Source organism: Pristiophorus japonicus, chromosome 6, assembly GCF_044704955.1.
Source record: "Pristiophorus japonicus isolate sPriJap1 chromosome 6, sPriJap1.hap1, whole genome shotgun sequence".
Lineage (NCBI taxonomy): Eukaryota > Metazoa > Chordata > Chondrichthyes > Pristiophoridae > Pristiophorus > Pristiophorus japonicus.
Window position 1 is genome coordinate 179,525,448 of NC_091982.1, and position 18,794 is coordinate 179,544,241.

An 18,794-nucleotide genomic window follows, 5' to 3' on the forward strand; every position below is an offset into this window, starting at 1 on the left:
CCCTCTATAGAATACTTATGCACTGTATCCATTCAATGGCATTTTGCTGATATCAGAGAAAGCTGAGTTATCTCGCATTCCATGAACACTTTTCCTTTTTTGTTATCATGACTTAAGTAGTTTGAATCGTTAGGCTTATTTGTATTGGACACCATTAATTGTTCCTATATTTGGAAACAATTGAAGACTTGTTTTTGGGTGTTGAGGCATTCCTTCAGAACATTACGGACCATTTGACTTCTAGTCAATACATGTGAGATTTGATGTTATTATCCCTGGTTACTGTCCATACCCAGACTGTGCTTCTCGTGCAGTGCTACAAATACAATGTCATCCCTTAGTTCTTCCTCAACTTTCAGATCTGAGCATTACAGCAATTACAGTCGAAAATCTTCAGGCGATCCCTGTTTCGACCAATACATAGACGCAGCTCGGAATTTATTTGACGATGAAGTGGAAAAATCAACCTTCAGGAATGGCCACTTTGTAAGACCTAGAAATGAATCTTTTGGATATACAGGTTTGGATTTTAATGTTTCTAACTTCCTTGTCTTTGACTTCAGAGTTAAGTAGAAATTTTCCAGATCAATTATAGCCTTTGATTTTGTAATACAAATGAATAAAACATATAGCATATTCTTAAAACTGCTATATTAATTAAAAACAAATTCTGCATCATATCTTTAATATACATGTCGTTACTTTGTGTAATGAGAAATTATTAACTATCAATTCTTACCATATGGCAAAGAATAGGATTGTTTAAATTGCACAGATTGCCAAGTAATTCTTCTATGACACTTTTTAAATTATGACTAGGACAAATGGTTTATTGTAGCAAGTGATTGTTTTTTTATTGCTCGGGGCTGCTCAGATGTTGTCATTTTCACTGCCTCCCAGATATTTTATACAAAATCAAAGTGCGTGGGTAGCAAATCACTATAGGCACTATGGGCTAGAAATTCGGAAAATAGCACTATAACCGGTTTTTGGGCGGTATTTGAGGATTTAGATTTTTTTTAACCGCCGGAATACCGCTATGACGGAAGGCCGCAAAATTCGCCAGACAGCAACCAATGGTAGCGAAAAAATCTGGTCTTGCACGATGGATTTTGTGCGCCGGAGCTGAATTCAGCGATGTGAAAAAAAAAGGATCTTCTCCGCATGCGCAAATATATTTTTTTTCACCAAATTTTTTCCCCCCCACAATTCTGGTCAGGTGTCAGGGTGAGTCCGCACATGCGCAGTACACCCAGCTCTCAATCAGACATTTTTCAGACACAGGAGAAGATGCAGCACGTTGATTAGAGCAGCCAGAGGGCCAGAAAATTTAGCGGATGCGAATGAGGCACTTATAAGAGCCATTGAGAGTAGATGGGGGGGGGGGGGGGGGAGTTTAACAGGAGGGGTCGAGGTAAACCCCCTCCCCCCACCCACTGTAAGAAGATTTTGGACCGCTGTTGCAGAGGTGTCCTCAGCGTATGACATTCCCAGGGACTACCAACAATGCAGGAAGAGGTGGAATGACCATTGCAGGGTCGTGAGAGTAAGTAATATTTTTATTCATGCACTCCTTGATTACTTAAATTGTAAATCTGACACATGTCGCTGTAGGTAGGCTTAGTGTTGCACCTTATTTGCCATGACTGATCGTTACACATTATTAAGACTGCTTTTTGACATCTGCACGTTGATGTCTTCCTCATGAACCACGTGCAACTACCAGGGCCATTAAACAGGCGACTATTAAATGCACACAATATGGTATAAGTGTTTTGATAGCTATGTCTATGCCACAAGAGCAGAAGGGCACTCTGGTAATCATTCCTATTGTCAATTTTGCAGGAAAAGCTGCCCCACAATCAGCACGAGCAGCGACGGACAGGCAGCAGTCCACACAATACTCATCCCTTGACAGACTTGGAGGAACGCATGTCAGTCTTAATCGGTGCCCTTGAGAGATCAACTACCCATGCAGGTGCTGGGCCCATGGTCGGAACTGAGGGTAAGTCCTGCAAAATCCCTGGGCTGGGTTGGGGTTGTAAGGGGATAAAATATGGTCACTAAAGTGGATACTGTAGGTAGTGAATTGATCTGACACATGGTCCAGATTGTAGGGCTCATCAGTATTAGGAGGTTCTGAGGAATCTGGAGTTCCTCTGTCTTACGGTAGGGATTGTAATTGTATGTAAAACTCGCTTATGTATGTAAAGCACACTTATACACTTGCTTGAATGGGTTTTAAGAAGGGGAAGCAGCAAAGCTTGCTATGTTGCAAAGCTTGATGGTTAATGATCCATCCGGTGTATTAACCTTGGTACAGACTCATGGAAACTTACATATTCAGTACAGAACAAAGAGAGTAAAATGTTTGGGAACTAGTTATAGCAGCATGGGAACAGGATGGTATTGATTGGTAGTTTTGACTAGAGTTCTTGGGAGAGGGATAAGGAGGCACCACCCTGAAAAACAAAGTTAATCAACACGTAATGAGGAACTGAGGCAAAGTTGACACCACTGAATAACACATTCCGGGAGGGTGACATGTGATGGGAGATGGACAGGTGGGAAGAACCACTCAGAGCCTGTCTGATAACGGTCAAAAAATCAATATAACTTCGCTGATAGCAGTAGGAGGGTCACACACCTCGAAAATCTGTATAATTGTAATTGTAAAACCTCTGATTGGAGAAGTGTTCATCGGAATTCTTCCCTAGCATGCTTGAATAAAAACCGGTTAAACCAAGGATTCGTTTGAGTGATTCCGTGGTCGCTATATGGACGGGCGGGGTGTCTATTCCTTACATCAGAGAGTCTACCTTGAAGAAGGGAATCTTTCTACCCCAACAGGGTCATGTCATGTAGTGTCTGTGGACTCAGATTCAGGATATGTGATGCAGTGTCTGTTGTTTCGGGTTTAGGCAATGTGATGCAGTGTCTCCTGACGACATATAATGCAGTAGTGGTGGTCCTTCAAATAAGTCAGTAGTGGTGGTCTTCAATAAGCCTGCGCTATGTGACCTTACTTATGTTACCCTGCCCCCTTCGCTGCTGCTAACCATTCATCTGTTGTTTTCTATTTTGCAGATGAGGATTCTGAGGCCTATGCAAGCCTCCACCTCAGTCTGTCATGTGTGGGTCAAGAAGATGATGAGGGGCATGCTGAGGAACACTGGGGAGGAACAACATCCTCAAGCTGTTGCGGAGGGGGGGGGGTTTGTTGTTCGTGGGGGTGGAGGGGGTGCTGGGGGTGGAGTCAGCACGTGTTTTAGCTATGGCCACAAGTTCCTCGGAGGAAGCCACATTTACAGCTTTGTCCCATCCGAGGCAGCGGGTCCAAGTCGTGTGCAGCAACGCACCCCCAGGGTTGAACCCCGTATGCTATCTCTGAGGTGGTTGAGTCGGCAAAGCCGGTCTTTTGAAAGACAGGCAGAAGCACACCTGGGCATGGTGGGACTGTCAAGGGAGAGTGTTGAACTTGGTCGAGGGCTCCTCCAAGCCCTGGGTGGCATTTCCGGCAACATCACCGCACAATCTACGGCACAATCTGTGGACATGTCGCAGATCGCTGCTGCAATCCAGGAAAACACCGGGGCTGTCAATGCCCAGCGGCAATTGATGGTATCGACTTTTGGCACTGCAGTCCCCAGTGTCATACCACCCAGACCGACAGCACCTGTGCGTGGGGAGGCCGAACAAAAGCCTTCTGACTCAGAAGCCAGGCTTTCCATACCCCGAGCTTCTTCAGGGGGTCCAATGGCATCTCCATTGTCTCTCCCCCAACAGTAGCGCTCTGTGCCTTGCTACATACCATCTTGGTCCCAAAACAGGTAGGGGTAGGGGCAAGAAGTGAGGGGGGGGGGGGGGGGGCGGTTAAAATCAGTGGGGGAGGGGAAAGGTGACCGCAGTTAAATAGAAGTTCAGTGCGGAGGGGGGGGGGGGGTGTTGTTGTTTTGTTGCTGTTTGTTTCGGTTATTTTTTTTTTAAAGTTTTACAAATTGTTGAGTAAAAAATTTATTTAAGTTTCAAAATTAAAGTTTACCAAGTTTCAACAATGTACAAATGTTACAAAAATTTTACAATGTTTTACAAATTCTTTTGCTCATCTTAACCATTCTTGTGCAGTGGCTTATTTGTAGAATAAGAGGGGTAATAGTCAACATGGTGCGATAGAGTAGGCAGGCAAAGGTGAAACGTGCCATTCACTGTTGAACAAAGCGTTGATTTATGAGCTGCTGACGTAAGAACTTTGCAGTGGCGAAAGCTCCACGAGGATTCCCCTGTCGTGGTGGCGGTGGCATGGGTTCATCGCCAGGCTCCTCGTCCTCCTCCTCCTCTCCCCCTCCTCAGGTGGTCCTGCAGTCCCCAGCAGCAATTCCTGTCCCCTCATGATGGCTAAGTTGTGTAGCATGCAGCACACCACAATGAACTCAGAGACCTGCTGAGGGGAGTATTACAGGCTGCCTCCAGAATGGCCCAGGCATCAGAAGCGCTGCTTGAGCACTCCAATTGCGATATTGCTTGTGGCGAGATGGCTGTTATTATAATGATGCTCGGCTTCTGTCTGAAGGTTCCAGAGGGGGATCATGAGCCAGGTGGCGAAGATGTAACCTTTGTCGCCCAGCATCCAGCTGTGGACTTGTGGCCGACAGCAAACAGGTCAGAGACAGTCCTCTCACACAGGATGAAAGCATCATGGATGCTCCCTGGAAACTGGGCATTGACTGCCATGATGCGCTGCGTATGGTTGCAGACGATCTATACCTTCAGCGAGTGGAATCCCTTTCGGTTTCAGTAAGCCTCTGGCTCCTCTAAAGGTGCTCGCAGGGTAAAGTCCGTACAGTCAATACCATCCTGAACCTTGGGGAAAGCCAGCAATTCATGCAAAATCCATAGCCCTCTCATTCTGTGCCTTCCTGGTCTTTGGGAACTTTATAAAGTCCATCCTGCGGCGTACAGTGCAGTAGTCACCTGGCGAATGCAGCAATGTGTAGCGAACTGCGAGATGCAGCATATGTCCTGTGCTGTTGCCTGAAAGGAGCCAGAGGGATAGAAGGCAAGTGCTGCAGTCACCTTCGCCTCGATGGGCAGTGCAATCCTGTTCCCGCTGGTAGGCTGTCGGTCTGCCTTTATGAGCTGGTATATCTCTGCGACCACCTCTTTTCGAAAACACAGCCTTCGACCACACTGTGCTTCAGACAACGGCAGGTATGAGCGCTGTAAACTCGTTGTGGGGTGGGGGGTAAGGCCTCTTCCCCATACGTCTGCAAGCTCTTTGATTATGCTCAAAATGCTCTTGAATAAGCCTTCTTCCAGTTCTATGCTGCATAGAAAAAGCAGCCAGCAATAATGGCAGAGATATTATAGCCCCCATTCTTTTAAATGTCCTCAATTGTCCTCAAAATGTCCTCCAATGTGCTCAAATAGCCTCAAGTTGCCTTAAGAATGAACTATGAACTCACATGAAGTTCATTGTGTAAAACGCAGCCTTCTTTCAAAATCCTCTTTAGCAGTGAACTTCTGCTCTGTTTTTCAAAATGGCATTGTTAGCACTGGGTGCGTTGTGGGTCCGAGCAGGTAAGACTTGAGTTTTCACGGCGGGTTCTTTGGCAGGCGATAAAAATGCTGGTCTTGCTGAATTTCCCGCACGTGGCGATAGCGGGTCATTGCACACCGATTTACATCACAAAAACAGTGGGGAAAAAAGGGCGGGAGGTATTTTTTAACCACTGGCGCATAACTGCTGGCGAATTTTCCACTCTGGCACTAAATATTGTTTGGCGCATTTACCACCCAAAAAATTATTTTTTCCACCCAAAAACGACAGTAAAATGGCGGTAAATGGGCACAAACCTGCTGAATTTCTAGCCCTATAAGTGTAGAAATTAGTGGGATTTGTTGCAGGATTTTGTATTGCAACAAATCTTATGATACTGAATATGTCACCTGCTACTCAAGATATTTCCCAGAAATACATTGTAATTAATAATGATTTTTTAAGTCAAAAAGCCACACACTAGTTCTGGTAAAGAATCTACTTACACATAATACAAAAGTGAAGACGACATAAAGCAGGAGAACCAAAGACAAAGTTGGCTAGTACACTGTGCTTCACTTTTGGGACCATTGGATGAATGAGTCTTTCTGATGGTTGTGAGTGCCCAAGATGGCGGGCGGGATGGCAGCTCCCGAGGGAGCTCCGTCTGAACAAATTTCACTCCGGCCATCTGCTGCCAACCTCATTCTTCTCTCCCCCAATCTCTCCTCCCCACTGTTTAAGCACAATAGTGAGTGCATTTTTTTTACCCTAAGTATTTTCCTTACCACCTAAATCCCATGCTGCAAGGGCAAATACCTGAGCCCACTGCCCAGCCCCCACAGGCCTAACTCACACTCCCCGCTGGACGTGGCCAACTCAGATGCTCCACCCGATCCCCGACAGTGCTCGGTGAGCCTCCAAACTGCTCCGATAGTGACCTCTTCACGCGCGAGCCTCCCCTCCACCGGTGACCGGGCCTCTCCTCCTCCACCGGTGACTGGGCCTCTCCTCCTCCACCGCGACTGGCCCTTTCCTCCACCAGCGACTGGGCCTCTCCTCCTCCACCGTTGACTGGGCCTCTCCTCCTCCACCGCGACTGGCCCTTTCCTCCACCGGTGACCGGGCCTCTCCTCCTCCACCGGTGACTGAGCCTCTCCTCCACCGGCGACTGGGCCTCTCCTCCTCCACCGGCGACTGGGCCTCTCCTCCTCCACCGGTGACTGAGCCTCTCCTCCTCCACCGGTGACTGGGCCTCTCCTCCTCCACCGGTGACTGAGCCTCTCCTCCACCGGCGACTGGGCCTCTCCTCCTCCACCGGTGACTGGGCCTCTCCTCCTCCACCGGTGACTGAGCCTCTCCTCCACCGGCGACTGGGCCTCTCCTCCTCCACCGGTGACTGGGCCTCTCCTCCTCCACCGGTGACTGAGCCTCTCCTCCACCGGTGACTGAGCCTCTCCTCCTCCACCGGTGACTGAGCCTCTCCTCCACCGGTGACTGGGCCTCTCCTCCTCCACCGGCGACTGGGCCTCTCCTCCTCCACCGGCGACTGGGCCTCTCCTCCTCCACCGGTGACGGGGCCTCTCCTCCACCGGTGACTGGGCCTCTCCTCCTCCACCGGTGACTGGGCCTCCTCTCCTCCTCCACCGGCGACTGGGCCTCTCCTCCTCCACCGGTGACTGGGCCTCTCCTCCACCGGTGACTGGGCCTCTCCTCCTCCACCGGTGACTGGGCATCCTCTCCTCCTCCACCGGCGACTGGGCCTCTCCTCCTCCACCGGCGACTGGGCCTCTCCTCCTCCACCGGCGACTGGGCCTCTCCTCCTCCACCGGCGACTGGGCCTCTCCTCCTCCACCGATGACTGAGCCTCTCCTCCACCGGTGACTGGGCCTCTCCTCCTCCACCGGTGACTGGGCCTCTTCTCCTCCACCGATGACTGAGCCTCTCCTCCACCGGTGACTGAGCTTCTCCTCCACCGGTGACTGGGCCTCTCCTCCTCCACCGATGACTGAGCCTCTCCTCCACCGGTGACTGAGCCTCTCCTCCTCCACCGGTGACTGAGCCTCTCCTCCACCGGTGACTGGGCCTCTCCTCCTCCACCGGCGACTGGGCCTCTCCTCCTCCACTGGCGACTGGGCCTCTCCTCCTCCACCGGTGACTGGGCCTCTCCTCCTCCACCGGTGACTGGGCCTCCTCTCCTCCTCCACCGGCGACTGGGCCTCTCCTCCTCCACCGGTGACTGGGCCTCTCCTCCACCGGTGACTGGGCCTCTCCTCCTCCACCGGTGACTGGGCCTCCTTTCCTCCTCCACCGGCGATTGGGCCTCTCCTCCTCCACCGGCGACTGGGCCTCTCCTCCTCCACCGGCGACTGGGCCTCTCCTCCTCCACCGGCGACTGGGCCTCTCCTCCTCCACCGGTGACTGGGCCTCTCCTCCTCCACCGATGACTGAGCCTCTCCTCCACCGGTGACTGGGCCTCTCCTCCTCCACCGGTGACTGGGCCTCTCCTCCTCCACCGATGACTGAGCCTCTCCTCCACCGGCGACTGGGCCTCTCCTCCTCCACCGGTGACTGAGCCTCTCCTCCTCCACCGGTGACTGGGCCTCCCCTCCTCCACCGGTGACTGGGCCTCCCCTCCTCCACCGGTGACTTGGCCTCTCCTCCTCCACCGGTGACTGGGCCTTTCCTCCACCGGTGACTGGGCCTCCCCTCCTCCACCGGTGACTGAGCCTCTCCTCCACCGGTGACTGGGCCTCTCCTCCTCCACCGGTGACTGGGCCTCTCCTCCTCCACCGGTGACTTAGCCTCTCCTCCACCGGCGACCGGGCCTCCCCTCCTCCACCGGTGACTGAGCCTCTCCTCCACCAGTGACTGGGCGTCTCCTCCTCCACCGGTGACTGAGCCTCTCCTCCACCGGTGACTGAGCCTCTCCTCCACCGGCGACCGGGCCTCCCCTCCTCCACCGGTGACTGAGCCTCTCCTCCACCAGTGACTGGGCGTCTCCTCCTCCACCGGTGACTGAGCCTCTCCTCCTCCACCGGTGACTGCGCCTCCTCTCCTCCTCCACCGGTGACTGCGCCTCCTCTCCTCCTCCACCGGTGACTGGGCCTCCTCTCCTCCTCCACCGGTGACTGAGCCTCTCCTCCTCCACCGGTGACTGGGCCTCCTCTCCTCCACCGGTGACTGAGCCTCTCCTCCACCGGTGACCAGACCTCTCCTCCTCCACCGGTGACCGGGCCTCTCCTCCACCGGTGACCGGGCCTCTCCTCCACCGGTGACCGGCCTCTCCTCCACCGGTGACTGGGCCTCTCCTCCTCCACCGGTGACCGGGCCGCTCCTCCACCGATGACTGGGCCTCTCCTCCTCCACCGGTGACTGAGCCTCTCCTCCTCCACCGGTGACCGGGCCTCTCCTCCTCCACCGGTGACTGGGCATCTCCTCCTCCACCGGTGACTGGGCCTCTCCTCCTCCACCGGTGACTGGGCCTCTCCTCCACCACCGGTGACTGGGCCTCTCCTCCTCCACCGGTGACCGGGCCTCTCCTCCACCGGTGACTGGGCCTCTCCTCCTCCACTGGTGACTGAGCCCCTCCTCCTCCACCGGCGACTGGGCCTCTCCTCCTCCACCGGCGACTGGGCCTCTCCTCCTCCACCGGTGACTGGGCCTCTCCTCCTCCACCGATGACTGAGCCTCTCCTCCTCCACCGGTGACTGGGCCTCTCCTCCTCCACCGGTGACTGAGCCTCTCCTCCTCCACCGGTGACTGGGCCTCTCCTCCTCCACCGGTGACTGAGCCTCTCCTCCACCGGTGACTGGGCCTCTCCTACTCCACCGGTGACTGGGCCTCTCCTCCTCCACCAGTGACTGAGCCTCTCCTCCACCGGTGACTGAGCCTCTCCTCCACCGGTGACTGAGCCTCTCCTCCTCCACCGGTGACTGAGCCTCTCCTCCACCGGTGACTGGGCCTCTCCTCCTCCACCCGTGACTGGGCCTCTCCTCCTCCACCGGTGACTGGGCCTCTCCTCCTCCACCCGTGACTGGGCCTCTCCTCCTCCACCGGTGACTGGGCCTCTCTTCCTCCACCGGTGACTGAGCCTCTCCTCCTCCACCAGTGACTGAGCCTCTCCTCCTGCACCGGTGACTGAGCCTCTCCTCCTCCACCGGTGACTGAGCCTCTCCTCCTCCACCGGTGACTGGGCCTCTCCTCCTCCACCGGTGACTGAGCCTCTCCTCCTCCACCGGTGACTGAGCCTCTCCTCCTCCACCCGTGACTGGGCCTCTCCTCCTCCACCGGTGACTGGGCCTTTCCTCCTCCACCGGTGACTGAGCCTCTCCTCCTCCACCCGTGACTGGGCCTCTCCTCCTCCACCCGTGACTGGGCCTCTCCTCCTCCACCGGTGACTGAGCCTCTCCTCCTCCACTGGTGACTGGGCCTCTCCTCCTCCACCGGTGACTGGGCCTTTCCTCCTGCACCGGTGGCTGGGCCTTTTCTCTTCCACCGGTGACTGAGCCTCCCCTCCTCCACCGGTGACTGAGCCTACCCTCATCCACCGGTGACTGAGCCTCTCCTCCTGCACCGGTGACTGAGCCTCTCCTCCTGCACCGGTGACTGGGCCTCTCCCACACCGGCGACCGGGCCTCCCCTCATCCACCGGTGACTGAGCCTCTCCTCCTGCACCGGTGACTGAGCCTCTCCTCCTGCACCGGTGACTGGGCCTCTCCCACACCGGCGACCGGGCCTCCCCTCCTCCACCGGCGACCGGGCCTCCCCTCCTCCACCGGTGACTGAGCCTCTCCTCCTCCACCGGTGACTGAGCCTCCCCTCCTCCACCGGTGACTGGGCCTCCCCTCCTCCACCGGTGACCGGGCCTCTCCTCCACCACCGGTGACTGAGCCTTTCCTCCTCCACCGGTGACCGGGCCTCTCCTCCACCACCGGTGACTGAGCCTTTCCTCCTCCACCGGTGACCGGGCCTTTCCTCCACCACCGGTGACTGAGCCTCTCCTCCTCCAATGGCGATCTAGCCTCTTCTCCTCGAGCATGCGGTGAGCACAATAGCTGTGTACACCCTGACCTCTCCTCCTTCAACTCTGAACACCCTGACTGTTATGTATATACTTTTGGGATCACTAGCCACTAGATGGCATCACTGTTGGATCCATTGAGCTGAATGCACGTGTGTGCAGCCCAAGTATAAAAGGCCAGCCATTTTGTATATTAGTCACTTTGTGCCTTAATAAAGCAGAGCCAAGGTCATACCTCTTGGTGTTAAACAGTACTCAGCCTAACAGTTATTGCATACACAACATTTGGCGACGAGGCAACAAGAACCTTTGCATGCAAAAATGAGCACAATTGGATTGTTGAAGCGATTTGTGGAAGGAGAAGATTGGGCAGACTTTGTGAACCATTTGAGACAGTTCTTCATGGCCAACAAAATGGAGGAGGTCGGTGACTCGGATCGGCGCCGGGCAGTGTTCCTCACGGTTTGCAATCCAAAAATTTATGGTCTGATAAAGAATCTACTCCTGCCTGTGAGTCCAACAGAGAAGACATGTGAAAAATTGTGTACACTGGTAGAGGACCACCTTAAGCCATCTCAAGATACAGATTTTATACGCACGTTCATTCAGAGGGCCAGAATGCGGCGGAATTCGTTGCCGACCTGAGACATCTAGCGGGACCATGTAAGTTCGGGATTGTGTTGGCAGACATGCTGCGGGACTTCTTTGTAATCAGTATCAACCACGAGGTGATCCTGCGCAAACTACTGGCTGTGGAGACGTTAGACTTAAACAGGGCCATCATGATCGCTCAGTCATGCATGACGACGGATAGAAGTCTAAAGCAGATATCAGTGAAAAATAGAAACTCGGCAAGTACTGTAAATATGATTGATTCTGCGTTCGGCAGGACGGCACATGGCAGGGCCTACCCGACTGCGTAGGTGAAACCTGTGGCTGCCCAAAGTCCGCCAGTGGGAATGCATCCGATTTCTCCGTGTTGGCGTTGTGGGGGAAATCAATGGCGCCAGCAGTGCCGATTTAATCAATATAGTTGCAAAGGCTGTCTGAGAGTGGGGCATTTCCAGCGTAAGTGTCCGCAGATGAGCAAACGTGCTGCGACACACCATGTGGAGGATGATGGTCAGACTAGCACAGATCCGGATAGGCAAACCGAGATACCAGAGGTGGAAGTGTATGGACTATACTCGTTCCTAACTAAGAGCAAACCGATAATGATCAACGTGAAATTTAATGGGGTGCCGGTATCGATGGAACTGGACACGGGGGCGAGTCAATCGATAATGAGCCAGAGGGCATTCGACAAGCTGTGGGATACTAAGGCTGTGAGGCCCAGGCTGAGTCCAGTCAATGCCAAGTTGCGCACATACGCCAAAGAACTCATAACGGTGATTGGCAGTGCCACAAAATGTCATATGAGGGGGCAGTTCACGAGTTACCACTATGGATTGTTCCAGGCAATGGCCCAACGTTGTTCGGCAGGAACCGACTTGAAAAAAATCAGATGCAATTGGAACGACATCAAAGCGTTGTCGTCAGAGAAAGATACATGTGCCCAAGTACTGAGCAAGTTCCCCTCGTTATTTGAACCAGGCATTGGCAACTTCACGGGAGCCAAGGTGCAGATCCACGTGGACGCGGATGCAAGACCCATCCATCATAAAGCTCGGGCAGTTGCATATATGCTGAGGGAGAAGGTCAAAATTGAACTGGACAGACTCCAGCGTGAAGGGATCATATCACCGGTTGAATTTAATGAATGGGCCAGCCCCATTGTTCCTGTGCTGAAAAGTGATGGCACAGTCAGAATCTGTGGAGACTGCAAGGCTACGATCAAAAGGGTTTCAAAACCGGATCAGTACCCGTTACCGAAGGCTGATGACTTGTTTGCAACGCTAGCCGGGGGGAAGTCGTTTACCAAACTGGACTTGACGTTGGCCTACATGACACAGGAGCTGGTCGAGACATCGAAGAGACTTACCTGCATTAATATGCATAAAGGACTGTATATTTATCACAGGTGCTCTCTTGGGATTTGCTCTGCTGCAGCAATATTTCAGAGGAACATGGAGAGTCTACTGAAGTCCGTTCCCAGAACCATCGTCTTCCAAGATGACATCCTGATGACAGGTCGTGACTCCGAGGAACATCTGAACAACCTGGAAGAGGTTCTACATTGTCTGGTCAAAGTGGGATTCAGACTGAAATGCTCGAAGTGCATTTTCATGGCACCAGAGGTCGAATTCCTGGGGAGGAAAATTGCTGCTGACGGCATCAGGTCCACGAATGCGAAAACCAAGGCCATCAAGAATGCACCCAAGCCGCAGAATGTGACGGAGCTGCGTTCATTCCTGGGTCTACTCAACTACTTCGGTAACTTCCTACCTAAATTGAGCACCTTATTAGAACCATTGCACATGCTGCTAAGAAAAGGCGACAACTGGGTGTGGGGTGCGTCTCAAGACAGAGCTTTTGAGAAAGCCACTAATCTGCTTTGTTCGAACAAGTTGCTGGTACATTATGACCCATGTAAACGTTTAGTATTGGCCTGTGATGCCTCGTCATATAGAATTGGTTGCGTACTCCAACAAGCTAAAGCGTCAGGTAAACTTCAACCAGTCGCGTATGCTTCAAAAAGTTTGTCTAAAACGGAAAGAGCCTACAACATGGTAAGGAAAGAAGCACTAACCTGTGTGTATGGAATTAAAAAGATGCATCAGTACCTGTTTGGTCTTCGGTTTGAACTGGAGACAGATCACAAACCACTCATTTCACTGTTCTCTGAAAACAAAGGTATCAATACCAATGCTTCATCCCACATCCAGAGGTGGGCTCTGACATTATCCGCTTATAATTAGGTCATTCGCCATAGACCTAACACCGAGAATTGTGCCGATGCTTTGAGCCATCTGCTGTTGCCCACACCGGTGGTGGAAACGTCACAACCGGCGGACCTATTTGTTAGTTATGGATATTTTTGAGAGTGAAGGAACCCCTGTCACAACTCAACAAGTTAAGACCTGGACGAGCCAGGATCCGATTTTATCGGTGGTGAAGAGTTGCATCCTCAAAGGTGATTGGTCTGCCATACCCAAGCAAATGTGCGAGGAGACCAAACCTTACATTCATCGTAAAGATGAACTGTCTATTCAGTCGGATTGTATACTGTGAGGCAATCATGTTGTTATGTCCAAGAAAGGGAGAGGGAAATTTGTACGTGAGCTACTTAGCACATATCACATAGCGCATTGTAATGATGAAAGCCATCGCCAGGTTTCATGTATGGTGGCCAGGAATTGACTCTGAGCTGGAATCATGTGTGCATCAGTGCAACATTTGCATGCAGCTCAGCAAAGCACCAGCGGAATTACCGCTGAGCCTGTGTCATGGCCGTCCAAACCATGGTCCAGGATCCACATAGACTTTGCATGTCACTTCCTGGGGAAAATGTTTTTAGTTGTAGTGGATGCATATTCGAAGTGGATAGAGTGTATAATCATGTCATCCAGCACATCCACAGCTACCATTGAGAATCTCAGTGTCATGTTCGGGACACATGGTCTACCTGACATCGTTGTTAGCGACAACGGATCGTGCGTCACCAGTCAGGAGTTTCAAGAGTTCATGAAACTCAATGGTATCAAACATGTAGGGTCAGCACCGTTCAAACCTGCATCCAATGGGCAAGCAGAACGTGCTGTCCAAATCATAAAGCAGAGTATGAAGCGAGTAACCCAAGAGTCACTGCAGACCCACCTGTCATGCATACTGCTTAGTTACAGGACAAGACCACACACGCTTACCGGGGTCTCGCCTGCTGAACTAATGATGAAGAGAGGGCTTAAGACCAAGCTATCTCTTGTACACCCTGACTTGAATAATCATGTTGAATATAGAAGACAAAGTCAGCAAGGGTATCACGATCGCACAGCTGTGTCACAAGATATTTCTGTAAATGATTCTGTATATGTTCTGAATTATGGTCAGGGTCCCAAGTGGATCGCTGGTACTGTCATGGCCAAGGAGGGCAACAGAGTATTTATTGTCAAGCTCAAAAATGGGCAAACATGCAGGAAACATATGGATCAGACAAAGCTGCGGCACACAGACAAACCGGAACAGTCGGAGGAAGAGACAATCACCGACCAAGCAACCTAGCCCCAGTCATCAGAGGACTCCGTGGTCATCAGTGAATCGGGACTTTCAATCACTGACATGTTCAATGAAAATGGACTTTCAATCCCTGACATGTGTTGTGTATGGAGAAAGAGTCAGACTGAACACTGTGAGCTCAAAGTAGAGTGTGACCTTAGTCTTTTATTGCAGGTCTCCATAGTGCCTCTCCAACCTGTGAAGCCTCCTTAAATACCTGTGCTCCCAAAGGTATGGGACCCCTTGGGACTCCAGAGGATGAGCCCTCTGGTGGTTGTACAGAGTAAATACAAGTCCACATATATAACACTCCCCCACCAAAGTCAATAGTGTAACGATTTACAATGTGAGTCGATCTGGGGCCCTTCTTGCCCTGGTTGATTATCTCGGTGTGAAAGCTGGTGTTGTTCAATCATTTGTTGGGCCCTCGCTGGGCTGCTGTGGATGATGGGTTCTGCTTCGTGGTCAACCGTGGTGCCGGTTGCCATTGGTGTGTATGTTGGGGCATCAAAAAAGGTAGGGTCCAAGGTGGGTTGCTCAGGATAGTCCGTGAATCTGAGTTTGATTTGATCCAAGTGTTTCCGGTGAATGAGTCCATTTGAAAGTTTGACCCGAAACACCCTGCTCCCCTCTTTGACCACGACAGCGTCGGGAAGCCACTTGGGACCTTGTCCATAATTTAACACAAATACAGGATCATTGATTTCGATCTCGCGTGACACATTTGCTCTATCATGATATGCACTTTATTGAATCCGTCTGCTCTCTACCTGTTCACGTATATCAGGGTGAACTAACGAGAGCCTTGTCTTAAGTGCTCTTTTCATGAGCAGTTCAGCAGGTGGGATCCCAGTGAGTGAGTGGAGTCTCGTGCAGTAGCTAAGCAGGACTGGGGATAGGCAAGTCTGCAGTGAGCCTTCAGTTACCCTCTTCAAGCCTTGCTTCATGGTTTGCACTGCTCTCTCTGCCTGACCATTGGACGCTGGTTTAAACGGGGCAGATGTGACATGTTTGATCCTGTTACGGGTCATGAATCTTTTGAACTCAGCACTGGTAAAACATGGCCCATTGTCGTTCACCAGGACACGGGTAAGCTGTGAGTGGCAAACATGGCCCGCAGGCTTTCAGTCATGGCAGCGGACGTGCTTGCCGACATCATCTCACATTCAATCCACTTGGAGTACACGTCTACAACCACAAGGAACATTTTACCCAAGAACGGGCCTGCATAGTCGACGTGTGCTCTAGACTACGGTTTGGAGGGCCAAAACCATAAACCTAGTGGCGCCTCCCTGGGTACATTGCTTAACTGTGAGCATGTATTAAAGTCCTGCGTTCACAGATGTAAGTCCGCATCGATACCGGGCCACCACACGTGGGATCTGGCTATCGCTTTCATCATTACGATGCCTGGGTGGGTACTGTGGAGGTCATTGATGAAGGTGTCTCTGCCCTTCTTGCGACCACTACTCGATTGCCCCACAGAAGGCAGTCTGCTTGTATAGACATTTCATCTTTGCGCCACTGGAACGGCTTTATCTCTTCCTACATTTCCACTGGGACACTGGACCAGCTCCCGTGAAGCGCACAGCTTTTGACTAGCGATAATAAGGGGTCCTGGCTTGTCCAGGTTTTGATCTGCCGGGCAGTGACAGGTGATTGCTCACTCTCAAATGCTTCCATAACCATGGCTAGACCTGCGGGCTGCACCATTTCCACCCCCGTGGTGGGCAATGGCAGCCTACTGAGAGCATCGGCGCAGTTTTCTGTGCCTGGCCTGTGGCGGATGGCGTAGTTGTATGCGGACAACATGAGCACCCATCTCTGGATACGGGCCGAAGCGTTGGTATTTATCCCTTTACTCTCAGAAAACAGGGATATAAGTGGCTTATGGTCAGTTTCCAATTCGAATTTAACCCAAACAGGTATTGATGCATTTTCTTTACCCTATAGACACATGCTAACGCTTCTTTTTCAATCATGCTGTAGGCTCTCTCAGCCTTAGACAGACTCCTGGATGCATAAACAACCAGTTGCAGTTTCCCGAAATCATTAGCTTGTTGCAATACACACCTGACGCCATATGCTAGTACCAAACGCTTACATGGATCATACAACACAAGCAATTTGTTTGAGCATAACAATTTTCTCGCTTTTACAAAGGCATTTTCTTGGCTTTTGCCCCAAACCCATTCGCCCCCTTTTCATTGTAAGACATGTAGTGGTTCTAGCAGTGTGTTGAGACCCAGTAAGAAGTTACCAAAGTAGTTCAAGAGTCCCAGAAACGACTGCAGGTCCGTCACGTTCTGTGGCCTCGGTGAGTTCTCGATTGCCTCCGTCTTCGCATTGGTGGGCCTGATGCCATCCGCCGCAATCCTCCTTCCCAGGAACTCCACTTCAGGTGCCAGGAAAACGCACTTCCAGCATTTTAACCTGAGTCCCACGTGGTTGAGTCGACTAAGAACCTCCTTCAGGTTCTGTAGGTGCTCGACTGTGTTCCGACCTGTGACTAAGATGTCGTCCTGGAAGACCACGGTGTGCGGGACCGACTTCAGTAAACTTTCCATGTTTCTCTGGAATATCGCCGCCGCTGATCGGATTCCAAACGGGCATCTGTTATAAACAAAAAGACCTTTGTGCGTGTTGATGCAGGTGAGGGCCTTCGATGATTCTTCCAGTTCCTGCGTCATGTAGGCTGAAGTCAGATCCAGCTTCGTGAATGTCTTTCCTCCTGCCAGCGTTGCAAAGAGGTCGTCAGCCTTTGGTAGTGGGTATTGGTACTACAAGGAGAAACGATTGATAGTTACTTTGTAATTGCCACAGATTCTGACGGTGCCGTCTCCCTTGAGGACTGGGACAAAAGGACTGGCCCACTCACTGAACTCGATCGGTGAAATGATGCCCTCTCTTTGCAGCCGGTCTAGCTCGATCTCTACCCTTTCTCTCGTCATGTACGGTATTGCTCTCACCTTGTGATGGATGGGGCGCTCCCCCGGAATTTGATGGATCTGCACTTTTGCTCCTTGGAATTTCCCGATGCCTGGTTCGAACAGCGAAGGAAATTTGTTTAAGACCTGGGCACACAAAGTGTCGTCAGCGGGCGATAGCGCTCGGACGTCGTCCCAGTTCCAGCATATCTTTCCCAGCCAGCTCTTGCCAAGCAGCGTGGGACCATCGCCCGGTACCACCCAGAGTGGAAGCTTGTGCACCGCTCCATCGTAGGAGACCTTTACGGTAGCACTGACGATTACAGGAATCTGTTCTTTTGTGTAAGTTCTTAGTTTCACGCGAAGTGGAGTTAAGACTGGCCTTGAGGCCTTGTTGCACCACAACCTTTCAAAAGTCTTTTTGCCCATGATGGACTGGCTCGCGCCCGTGTCCAGCTCCATTGACATGGGGAGTCCATTTAGTTCAACATTCAGCATTATCGGGGGACAATTCATGGTGAATGTGTGCACCCCATGTACCTCTGTCTCCTCAATCCAAGGCTCTGGTTCGTTGTGATCCTCCGTGGATCTGTCCTCCTCTGCAACATGGTGGTTTGCAGGTTTAGCAGGCTTTGCAGCTCGCCTGCACACTCGTTGGAGGTGTCCCATTGTACCACAGCCCTTGCAAACGTACTCTTTGAATCGGCATGAATGGAAACGATGGTCACTCCACAGCGCCAACAATGTGTTAATGGCCTTGCATTCATCATCCTTGATGCTGGACTCTGAGTCATCTGCGGACGTGCAGCTGCAGGTATGTGTGACCTGCCCTGTATGTTACAATTCGAAAACAACATCACTTTGCTCACAGTGCTTGTAGCAGCACTTGTGTGCTGAGAGATTTGCTTCATATTGTCACTGGTGGCAATGAAAGCCTGGGCTATCGCTATGGCCTTACTCAAGGTTGGGGTCTCTACAGTCAAAAGTTTGCGAAGTATGGTTTCGTGGCCAATGCCAAGTACGAAAAAGTCTCTGAGCATGTGCTCCAAATGTCCTTCAAATTCACAATGTCCTGCAAGGCGTCTTAGCTTAGCGACATAACTCGCCACTTCCTGGCCTTCAGACCTTTTGTAGGTGTAGAACCGGTACCTTGCCA

The 18,794-nt window shown here is 51.9% G+C and overlaps 1 protein-coding gene and 1 long non-coding RNA gene across 2 annotated transcripts in view; both read left to right on the forward strand.

Moving 5' to 3' along the window:
- The first annotated feature begins 214 nt into the window (after nucleotides 1-214).
- Nucleotides 215-18,794, forward strand: part of LOC139265313 (heat shock protein beta-7-like) — a 28,562-nt gene continuing 9,982 nt past the window's right edge. Inside the window, exon 1 of the mRNA XM_070882280.1 lies at nucleotides 215-520. Within this exon, the coding sequence (XP_070738381.1) occupies nucleotides 328-520 (193 nt within the window). The 5' untranslated portion in view covers nucleotides 215-327. The remainder of the gene's footprint in view (nucleotides 521-18,794) is intronic.
- LOC139265312 (uncharacterized) lies at nucleotides 1,427-3,201 on the forward strand. The gene is made up of 3 exons (XR_011593525.1): nucleotides 1,427-1,546; nucleotides 1,846-2,005; nucleotides 3,088-3,201. It is a non-coding gene; the product is annotated as an uncharacterized lncRNA (long non-coding RNA).